General features: G+C 54.6%; 1 protein-coding gene across 7 annotated transcripts; it reads left to right on the forward strand.

Moving 5' to 3' along the window:
- Positions 1-857: 857 nt before the first annotated feature.
- Positions 858-6,269, forward strand: CITED1 (Cbp/p300 interacting transactivator with Glu/Asp rich carboxy-terminal domain 1). Of its 7 annotated transcripts, none has more exons than XM_081794380.1 (4): positions 1,158-1,226; positions 1,549-1,567; positions 4,936-5,060; positions 5,664-6,269. In XM_081794380.1, the coding sequence occupies exons 3-4, from the start codon at positions 5,001-5,003 to the stop codon at positions 6,189-6,191; spliced, it is 588 nt and encodes a 195-aa protein (XP_081650506.1). In that variant the 5' UTR covers positions 1,158-1,226; positions 1,549-1,567; positions 4,936-5,000; the 3' UTR covers positions 6,192-6,269. The 7 variants fall into 7 exon arrangements, with proteins under 7 accessions (XP_081650510.1, XP_081650506.1, XP_081650504.1 ...); XM_081794378.1 differs by lacking the exon at positions 1,158-1,226 and adding an exon at positions 2,649-2,766 and having other exon boundaries at positions 1,334-1,567; XM_081794384.1 differs by lacking the exons at positions 1,158-1,226; positions 1,549-1,567 and adding an exon at positions 858-1,051.
- Positions 6,270-10,366: the final 4,097 nt, after the last annotated feature.

Raw genomic sequence — 10,366 nt, forward strand, 5'->3', positions numbered from 1 at the left:
AATGTTATTCCTGTTGGATGGAAATGATTATATAATCGTAATAAAATAACCTGGCATCATGGGAAGGCAGAAGGGATCCCCTCAAGCTCCGGGGCAAGCTCTTCCGACACGGCTGCCAGTTCTTGGCTTTTCTGCGGCGGGCTTCCTGAGGTGCACCTGGCCCCACGGTCCGGATGGGCAAGCATATACCGCATCGCATCCCGCCAGCCTCCTTCCGCCGGGGGCTAACCACAAGAGAGAATCCCTAGAACCCAACTCCCGCTCAGGCCTTCGAGGGAAGCCGCCGCTGCCGAATAGGCCCTCCATGAGTCTCTGTCCGGAATGCGGGGACTTTAAGGGGAAAGGGACTCCCAGCCTCAGCCCTTCAACAAGATGGTGCGGCCCAGAGAGGGCAAAGAGGCTCGGAGAAAGCCCTGCAGAAAACTCAAAATACTGCCCGGCCAGCACGAGCCCTGTCCTCCTCTCCCCGGCCATTCCCTAGACCCATACCTCTCTTCCCACCCCCACCCCCCCAACGTCCTGAAGCCCGCTCTGGCCACCCGCTAGATTTAGGTCAAAAAACAGACACTAACAGCTCTCCCTAGCCTCAGCGAAATTGCTAAGTGGAATTTATTGGGCAAGTCCATGCAGGGCGGTGGGGAGAGACCATGTCCCGGGCACGGGCCACCCCCAGCTTTACAGGCGCAGGCGTCAGCCTGGGGCTCAAAGCTGAGGGTGCCCATGGCCTGGGCCCGCCGGCTGCACCCCGGGAACCGCGGGTGGTCCCCGGTGCTGTCCGACCCGCGGGGCCGCTAGGACTCCGTTCCCCAGCCGGCCCTTCGCTTTCACACGATCCGCGGTGACTGCACCAGCTTGAGCGCCTTTAAAGGGCCACACACGCCAGCAGCCGCTATAAAATGTTCCCAGCGGCACAGCTGCAGAAGGGGCACCGCTGAGCTGCCAAGAGGAGGCTCGCTCCGCCCGGCTGCCCGCCCGCAGCCTGCCTGCGAGGGGTCGTTCCCGGCGAGGAGGAAGAGGGCTGAGGAAGGCACAGCACCCGCTCTGGCCCTCAGTGAGTATCCAGTTCAGATTTTGCCACCAACTCGCCCACGAGCCAGGACATGTGCTAATAATGCCCTAAGCCGGTTATAAAGACGTGGAAATTGCGGGGGGGAGAGAAAAAAAGGGGGGAAAGGGTCTGTCCTTCCTGGGATTCCTAGCCGAGTCCAGCCTGCTGCCGTTTGCGTGTGCGTGAGAGCTATCCGGGCGGCAATGGGGGCTTGAGACCCGGGTCCCCGGCGCCGGGAAGGGACCGCGGAGGCCGCCACCACCCCGGAGTCAGGCGCCGAAGCTGCGGGCGGGCGGGCACGGGTGCGGGCCGGGGCTCCGTGGCGCGGCACTGTGCGGTGCGGCGGCGGCGCGGCGGCGCGGGCTTTACCCAGGCGCCCCGGGGTCGGGTGGCACTGAGCGCGACCGGCTCGCGGCGGCGGTGGCGGCGTGCGTGCCAGGGGCTGGGGGCTCCGCCGCTTCGCCCGCGGCTCACCGGGCTCCGCGCTTCCCTCTCTCCAGGGCAGGCGGCGTCGCAGAGGTAAGCCGGGCCGCCGGGCAGGGCGCTGGGCTGGTCGGTGGGGCCAGAGACTCCAGCGTAGCGGGTGTGGGGAGCGGGCGGCGGCCGGGCGGGCCGGGGGCCTCTGGGGGACTTGTTTTCTGTTTGAAAGCTGTTCTGCTGGGGGCGGAGGGGCCGCCGCCTGCCCACCAGCGAGCCTGTTCGCTCGCCAGCGCGCCCGCCTTCCGCCAGCCGGGCCGGGCGCCCGCTTCTCTCGGGGAGACCGCAGCACCTTTTCTCCCCGCGTCCGCGCTTTCTCCAGCTTGGCTTCCACCGACTTTGCTAATCGCCCAGACCGCATCTGGACGCTCCGGCTGTGGGGGTGCACAAAGCTCAGGTTTCCTTCGGGGACTGGAGACGAGAGGGGCTTTTTGGGGGACGAGTTCAGCGGAATTGCGGGATGGAAGTTAGCGAATTTGGGCAACTTGCCTCTTCTGCCCAGCCGACCTTTACTCTCCCCCACACGCACGCCCACACACCCACGCACACCCACGCACACACCCCTCTCCCTATAAACGAGGGCGGCTGGGCCGGGCCGTGCACTGAGTCCCTGCCTCACCGAGCGTCGGACTTGGAGTCAGACCGCCCTGGCTGCGAATCCCGGTTCCGCCACTTTCTAGCGCTGTGACCTTGGGCAAGTTACCGAACCTCTCCGAGCCTCTCTCACTCTTCTGGCAGCCGGCTTATAGCACTGATTACAGGCGGCTTGGCTAGGGGGTAGGCTCAGCCTGCGGCCGCGTCGGGTACTCAGCGGGCGCTCAGTAAGTGTTGATGAGGCGCGGGAGTGGCTGCCGGCGCCGAGTGCGCCCCCGCGCGCGGAAACACCGCGGGGACCCAAACTCGCTGCGGAGCCCAAGACCCCGCGCTTCTCCCCGCCCGCCCATCCAGTCTCTACAATCGGTTCGTGATACCGCACTTGCAGGAGCCGACGCTCGGGGCCCTGGTGGCCTGGGTGCTCGCGCCCACCGCGCAGGGATGCTCCCAGCCGCCCCCAACTCCCGCAGCTCCACCTGGGATGCGGCGGGGAGGGCAGCCGAGCTGTCCGCAAACAACGGGCCTTTAGTTTTCAGGTGGCGAAACTGACTGGTCTGGTTAGAGCACGTCCAAGCCAAGCCGCAGTACTGTTTGGATTTTTAAATTTCTCCTGAGTGAGAAAATAGCAATCGAGATGGAGCCATCTGGTTCGTGCCATTTTAACTTTTGGTCCCCCAACAGGTCAAAGACTCAGCCCCCTACCTGCCTCTCCCTTCTCTCTTCTTCCTTTTCCTTCCCCACCCCCATCGAGGCGGGAGGAGGCTGGCGGCCCAAGGGAAGATCCGTAGAGAAGGGAGGGAGGCGGGACTGGGAACTGGTGGCTGGGGCCTGCGACACCGGCGGGCGAGGAGGCACTTGTTGCTTCGTGTTATCCAGCCACCTCTTGCAGAGGTTTCGCAGTGGTCAGCCCGCAGCTTGGAGAGCAGCCTGGGACGTTTCCGCGCTGCCAAGTTTTGCCTTCGAATGGACTGGGTGGCAGAGTGGGGACAGAAACTGGGGGAAGCAGGGGCACGCATTCTGATCGAAATGGTATTGCCTCTTCAGACGGATTCAATAACACTTACTGAGCGCCTACTGAGCCCAGACCCAGGGCGGGTGGAGAGGTGGCGGGGATGGGAGGCCACAGATCCGAATGGAAACAGGGTCCCCCCTAGGGGAGCTCCCAGCCTGAAGGGGGAGACATGGTAAAATGGTCTTCCCAAGAACTGATATCAGAACAGAGATACTTTTTTTTCTCGTTCTTCCCCCACCCCCTGCTTCTTCTTTCTCTCCCCTGTTTCTTGTTGTTGTTGTTAATGTTGTGTTTTCTTTTGGTGCGTTCCGGTGCCTAGCAGCATAAGGGAGGGAGGCTGGATAGGAACAGGGAACGATGGTCAAGCCCCCCCCCCCCCCCGCCCAGACATTTTTTCTTTGGATATGAAATTGCTTGATACCAAAGGTACTGGGCTCTTGAAGATGACATGGATTAGATTCCTTGTCTTGTGGTCGCTGGCTTGAAATATTCTCTTGTTGCCTCAGAGAAGAAACAGGGCTCCAATCAAGCAGCAGTGGCAAACCCAGAAGCTGATTTTCTCATGTTTTCTCCCCACCCCCTTCTTCCTTTCTCTATTTTTCTTGCCTCCTTCCCTGATAAGTAAGTGGCGATGATAAAGACAGGCAGTAAGCGGTCACTTTCTAGAAGTATCTGAACAGACTTCTAATGACCACTGGAGAGAGGGAGGTATGGAGAATTCAAACCTTGTTGGAAAGATTAGAGATACTTTTTAAGGTCCTGAAGAATCTTTGAGCTATGAGGTATTTGTAAATAGGAAATTCTACATCTCTAAGTCATCATGAAGGCTAGAATATATAGGGATTTAAAAAAAAAGCTTCTAGGAAGAAAACTTGAGATTTTCCAGAGATTTTTTTATTTTCTGGTTTGGGGGCATTCTTTTCCCCCTCATCCCCTTAATCCTTTGGCACTTGAGCTAGGGAATCATTTCTTTAGGAGCCATTTGAGTCATTTCAGGTATGATGACTTGGCCAGTGGTCAGGTGAGGCATGTGGGTAGAGGAGTATTAGATTCTGCTCCCAGAACCACAGCTACCTAATGGGAAAGCCATTTCTCTCCAGGAAGAGTCATTCCCACCAGTCCCTGCAGATGGGTGTGGCTGGGCTCAGAGCAGATATCCTGGGAAAGTCCAGTGCTGCCAGGGTTGTCTTGGAGACATGGAGAAAATCGAGACATTTCTAGCTGCTCTCTGGCTGCCTTAGCGTCCCCGGACCACACTGATCAGCCCAGGTTCTCTCAGACCCGTGCCCAAGGCAGGGCTTTGGAACCCCATGATGTTAGCTTTGGGGACGTATTCCTTCCCTGGGCCAAAGCATCCAGCTTTCCAGGTCTTCCTTTCCCACTCTTTCCCAATCCTGGTGGAAGTCTCAGGTCTCCAGCCTTGGACACCAGTGGCCCACTGAGAAAGTGTGCTACTTGCTCAGGGACATTCCTGCCCTCAGAATCAGAAGCTGTGCACCTCACACACATACTTGGGGCCCTGAAGTCACTTGTGTGAGGAAACAATAACGTGTGCCCCCCCCCCTTGGTGATGTGGGTAGCTTGCTGCCTGAGCAGGATATGGCTAAATCAAGCACCTTTCCTGTCTCGGGCCAATGTTCTAGCTTGATCTCCTCCCTGTGCTCAGGTGGTTTCTGGTCTTGGGTCTAACCCCGGTGCCATCCTTGGCTTGTAGCTGTGTGGAGTTGCCCTGCTTAGGACTTTGCTAGTGCTTTCTTGGTCAACGAAGACTTTGTCCTTATCCTCTCTTTTCCCTCACATACAGCACAAAAGTTCCAGCTGGCAGCATCATCTCCCACCAGTTTATCCAACTTCTGCCAAGGCTCTGAAATGCCAACCATGTCGAGGCCTGCACTTGATGTCAAGGGTGGCACCTCACCTGCGAAGGAGGTAACTGGTGCCATTTTGCAGATGGAGACCCTGAAGCATGGAAAGACAAACTGATCTGGGCCTGGTGATAGGCCCTCCTATGCATGGTGTCTAGTGTCCTGTAGCAGAGAGGAAAGAAACGGCAGGGATTTCTTTGGGGAGGCTGACAATAGCTGCTGCCTAAATGTGGTCAAATTGAACCCACCGAGGTGTTGGAAGATGGCAGATAAAGGGAACAGAGAAGTAGAGGCTCATAAGACCACTCCATTGCAAAGATTGCTGTGAGGCTGAGAAGAAAGCCAATGAGATGCCCTTTTCAGAATGGTGAAGTGAAAAAAAAAAATGGTGAAGTGAAGGAAGGGTCAGGGAGAGAGAGATGAAAGCCATGAACCCACTTAGGATGGTGGGTGCCCAGCACGGAGAACCTGGGTCTGAGCTCAGCGCTCAGAACCATGGTAGCAAAAGGATACTCAAGCTGGAAGACTAACCTTCCATGGGGCCTCCTTCTTCCCTCCCCACCACTAGCCCCAAAGGAAGTGCACATAGGGGCTTTCTGAGCCTGATGAATGGTGCTGGCAGAACCATTAACAGGGCTACCACGCTGTGCCTTTCTTTCTCTTCTAGGATGCCAACCAAGAGATGAGCTCTCTGACCTACTCTAACCTGGGAGTGAAAGACCGCAAAGCAGTGGCCATTCTGCACTACCCTGGGGTAGCCTCGAATGGAACCAAGGCCAGTGGGGCTCCCACTAGTTCCTCAGGATCTCCATCTCCAATAGGCTCTCCTACCGCCACCCCTCCCACTAAACCCCCACCCTTCAACCTGCACCCTGCCCCTCATCTGCTGGCCAGTATGCAGCTGCAGAAACTCAATAGCCAGTATCATGGGATGGCTGCCGCCACTCCGGGCCAACCTGGGGAGGCAGGGCCCCTACAAAACTGGGGCTTTGCAGCTCAGGCGGGAGGGGCGGGGTCACTCTCTCCTTCTACTGGTGCCCAGAGCCCTGCTATCATCGACTCGGACCCAGTGGATGAGGAGGTGCTGATGTCGCTGGTGGTGGAACTGGGACTGGACCGGGCCAATGAGCTGCCAGAGCTGTGGCTGGGGCAGAATGAGTTTGACTTCACGGCGGACTTTCCATCTGGCTGCTGATGCCAACTGTCCTTAAAGATGGAGGAACGAAGCCACCGATTCTGTTGTAAATAAAAATAAAAGTTACTTACAAAGAGATGGGCTGGCTGGCAGTTTTCCTCATTGAGGTCTAAAGGCCTGTAGTGTGATCAGATGTTCCTTTTAGCAATTCATGGTGGGGTGGTGGGTGAATAGCTGGGAGGAAGGGGGAGGCTCAGAGGGGGCTGCTCACCAAATGCCTCCAGCCACTGCCACTGCCCTTATCCTTCCAGGAGCCTCATTGTCATAAGACCCCAGGAAGGCTGTCCTATTCAAGGTTGAATACAGGGGGTGTGCCTGGGTGACACAGTTGGTTAAGCATCTGACTCTTGATCTTGACCCAGGTCATGATCTCAGGGTTTATGAGTTCGAGCCCTGCATCGGGCTCTACGCTGATGGCATGGAGCCTGCTTGAGATTCTGTCTCTCCTTCTCTCTGCCTCTCCCCAGCTTTTATGCTCGCTCTCTCTCTCTCTCTCAAAATAAAGAAACTTAAAAAAAAAAAAGGTTGAATACAGGGGCTGGCTGGGGACGTTCTTAGATGTTAGACTAATTCAGACCCTTCCGCAGCCTCCTTACCACTTGCACATCCAAGTCAGAAGTGTTCTGGCCACATGGTACCCACCTTACAACTCTAAAAGCCACCCTACCCACTCTAGGCCCCAATCTTGACCCATTAAGGCCACCCCTTTGCCCTCTTGCCTATGGGCAATAGGGCCTAAGAAGCATTTTATGACCTGGGAGCTAAGATTTCTCCGGAAAATTGTGAAAGTAGCAGACTCCCATGATTACAATCTGGGATTCTAGGTGCCTTCAAGTCTCCCTCCAAGTGTGGGACACTCACTGGTGTGCATGTCCTAACTCCAGGCCTCCTGGCCTGTTTCTTTAGGCTGTCCCATTCACCTTAGAGATACAGATTAGGGCTGGGCCTGAGAAGTTCAACATTTGGGGATATAGCCCTTGCTCTTAGATTAACTGCCAAAGAGGCAGTGGCTTCAGAAGCATGTCATGTGACAAGACTGTAGAACTGAATTGGATCCTGGCCTTGGGGATGCCAGCCCCATCCTCATGTTGATCCAGTCCAAGAGCCCAGAGACTCCTACCCATATTTCAGACTCCCGGAGACGTTCTTCCTTGGATATTTTAACAACTAATCTTTCTCGGGACTAAGGTCAGACCTATCCCATACAAGTGCTTTCAAAGCGCTTCCCACTGGCTGAGCAATGCATTGGGTTCAGCACTCCCTGAGCACCTGCTGTGGGCCACACACTCTGCTGGGCACTGGGAGCATGAATTAAAGTTACTACCTTCAAGGATGTTCACCACCCAGAAGGAGAAAGGCACCAACAAAGCACAACACAGTTATTTCCTAGAACACAAGGAAAATGCTATTTGATCCCAGAAAAGGAAACAGCTCCATCTGCCTGGGAAGTCTAGGGAAGGCTTCCTGGTATTGAACTGCCTCATTTGTTTCTTTGTATATCTCACAAGCAATAAATACATAGTATAATCTCCCTGTGAAAAGTAGAAACTTTACTTACCCATAAGGCTAAAGTACCCTTTGACCAACTCTCTCCCTCAACCCCGATCGCCTCCTGCCCTCCTTAGAGGTAGCAGCTGTTTGTTTACGGTATAATCTCACTGGCCTTGTTCGGTGCCTTTACACAAAGACATATCTACCCTTAGAAGCCGTTGGGTTTTAAAATAAGACTAAGGTTGGGGCACCTGAGTGGTTCAGTTGGTTGAGCATCAGGCATCAGCTCAGGTCATGATCTTAGTTTATGAGTCGGAGCCCCACACCGGGCTCTCTGCTGTCAGCACAGAGCCCACTTCGGATACTCTGTCTCCCTCTCTCTGCCCCTCCCCTGCTCACGCTCTTTCAAAAATAAATTAAAGACTAAAGTGAGCCAAGGAAAGAATGAGTGGGGGAAAGCTGTTGTGCAGGTATAGGTTCCTGAAAGGGGCTGCGATGGCTAAGAAGTTCAACATGTAAGGGTGCCTGGGTGGCTCAGTTAGGCAGTTAGGCGTCCAACTTTGGTTCAGGTCATGATTTCACAGTTCGTGGGTTGGAACCCTGCATTGGGCTCTCTGCTGACAGCTTGGAGCCTGTAGTCTGCTTTAGATTCTGTGTCTCCCTCTGCCCCTCCCCCGCTCATGCTCTGTCTCTCTCTCTCCCAAAAATAAACATTAAAAAAATTTTTTTAATTAAAAAAAAATTCAGCATGTAGAGTCACAGGGCTGGTATGAGTTTGGGAGGAGACAATGCAGAGGAGGTTTGCAAGAGGTAGAGCACACGGGGCTTTCTGAAAGGTCAGGTGAGGAGTGTGTCTTTATTCTTAGTACCACTAGCCCTGTGGCTGGTGAAGAATCTCAAAGTTTGTAGGAAAGCAAAGAATTAGCCAACTTTGCTTTTTAGGATGATCCCACTGAAGATGGATGGCTAGATTCATCTAAGGCTTCCAACAGAAAGACACGGGGTTCTAGGGGAACTGGTGAGGCAGGGGAAGGAAAACAAAGAGAGAACAGAAGCCTGGGAGAGCAGGGTGGGGTTGAGGGCTGGAGGTCCGTGTGCAGAGAAGAACAGAACGAGATTGGAGGAAGCAGGAAGAGAAGGGGAAGGAGAGAAGTTGAGGTCAACAGGTGTATTTCAGAATCTGGACAGCTCTAGGGCAGGGGTGGGCTCAGGAATGAGCTCTAAAGCAGAACAGCAGGATGTGGAGGGAATTTAGCCCCTAAAAGTCTGGAGGATTTGAGGTCCTTCCCCAGCCGGGGCCTTTAAAAACATGATTCTGACCAAACAAAATAGGTTAGCCATCTGGATCCAGCACATGGTCCCCAGCTTGCTACCCCTGACCTCTGTGAGCTCTTGAGCCTCCAGGATGCCAGCAGCCCTTGGGGTGGGAAGAAGCCCAAGCCAGAGGGCCAGTGCCTCTGTGAGAGGAAGGAGCTGCCTTGGATCCTGGAGGTAACAGGGGTGCAGTTGGGAAGCACACAGTGGCAGGGAATGGCCAGGGAGTCCCTAGAGCAGGCATGGTGGAGGAGGGACAATAGGAACTTGAACATGACAATCCTGTTTCCCAGTGGCAGGAGGCCAGAAGTGTGGCCAACTAAACAGCCTCCTCTCCAAAGGGCTTGCAGGGAGGAAGAGGAAGGGAGCATCCTTTAGGGAGAGCCAGGGCCCTCCTCAGGTGAGGAGGGGAAGGATGTGGTAGGGGGAGGGGCAGTAATTGTTTATTGCTGGAGAAGGGGGACGAGTGAGGGAATGTCAAGGGCACAGTACTGAAAGGCAGGGAAGCCTCTGCCCCTGCTCCACCATTTCATATTCAGGCCTTTCACAACACAACAAGACACATTTATTAGGTTACCAGAAGATTCCTGAAGCCAGCTCTAAGTCTTGCCCTGGGAGGCCAGGAAGCAAGGTTCCCAGATGCCCACAAATAAGGAACACTGTCCAGTCACAAGGAGCGGAAAGAGATGTGTGGCCATGAACACCTCCTGGGACCAGCAGCTGTGTTGCTCCCTAAGGACAAATTAGGGGCACTTTGTCTCTGCTGTCAAGGAACTCACAGTCTAGTGGTGGAGACAGCCATAGTCTTGAAGGATGAATTCGATTTCCATAAGGTAGTAATGCTGGCAGGGGACGGGGGGGTGGGGGTGTGTGTAGGGGGCAGGGGCATGGCCTTCAGGCACAGGGAGCAATTGGAGCACAAATAAAAAGATAAAATCAAAGCTTGGTGTAGACCAGAACCAAGCATTAAAAAGCCTAAGGCTCTTTCAGGAAGAGCAGGAAGTCCAATTTGACTTCCTTGAAGGTCAGAGGGATGAGAGAAGGTAAGTTAGTATCAGATCTTGCAATTGTTTCTACCTTATTCCAGAGGCAAGGGGAAAGCTATCATTCCACAAACTGGGACTGACTCCCTGCTGGGGACCAGGAGCACCCTGAGCCCTGGGAATACATGGCCAGCACATTGCCCTTGCTGTCATGAGGCTTGAAGTTTAGCAAGGAGATAGACAACAGTCAAATAATCACACAGATAATTAAAATTACAAACCATGAGACATTACAGGAAGAAAAGGTACCGGCACTATAAAAGAGTGTAATGGGGGCTTAATTTCAATTGCAGTATCGGGAAGGGCTTGTGGAGGTTTTGAATAAAG

The sequence above is a fragment of the Panthera onca genome, chromosome X (assembly GCF_046562875.1).
Source record: "Panthera onca isolate mPanOnc1 chromosome X, mPanOnc1 haplotype 2, whole genome shotgun sequence".
Classification (NCBI taxonomy): Eukaryota; Metazoa; Chordata; class Mammalia; order Carnivora; family Felidae; genus Panthera; species Panthera onca.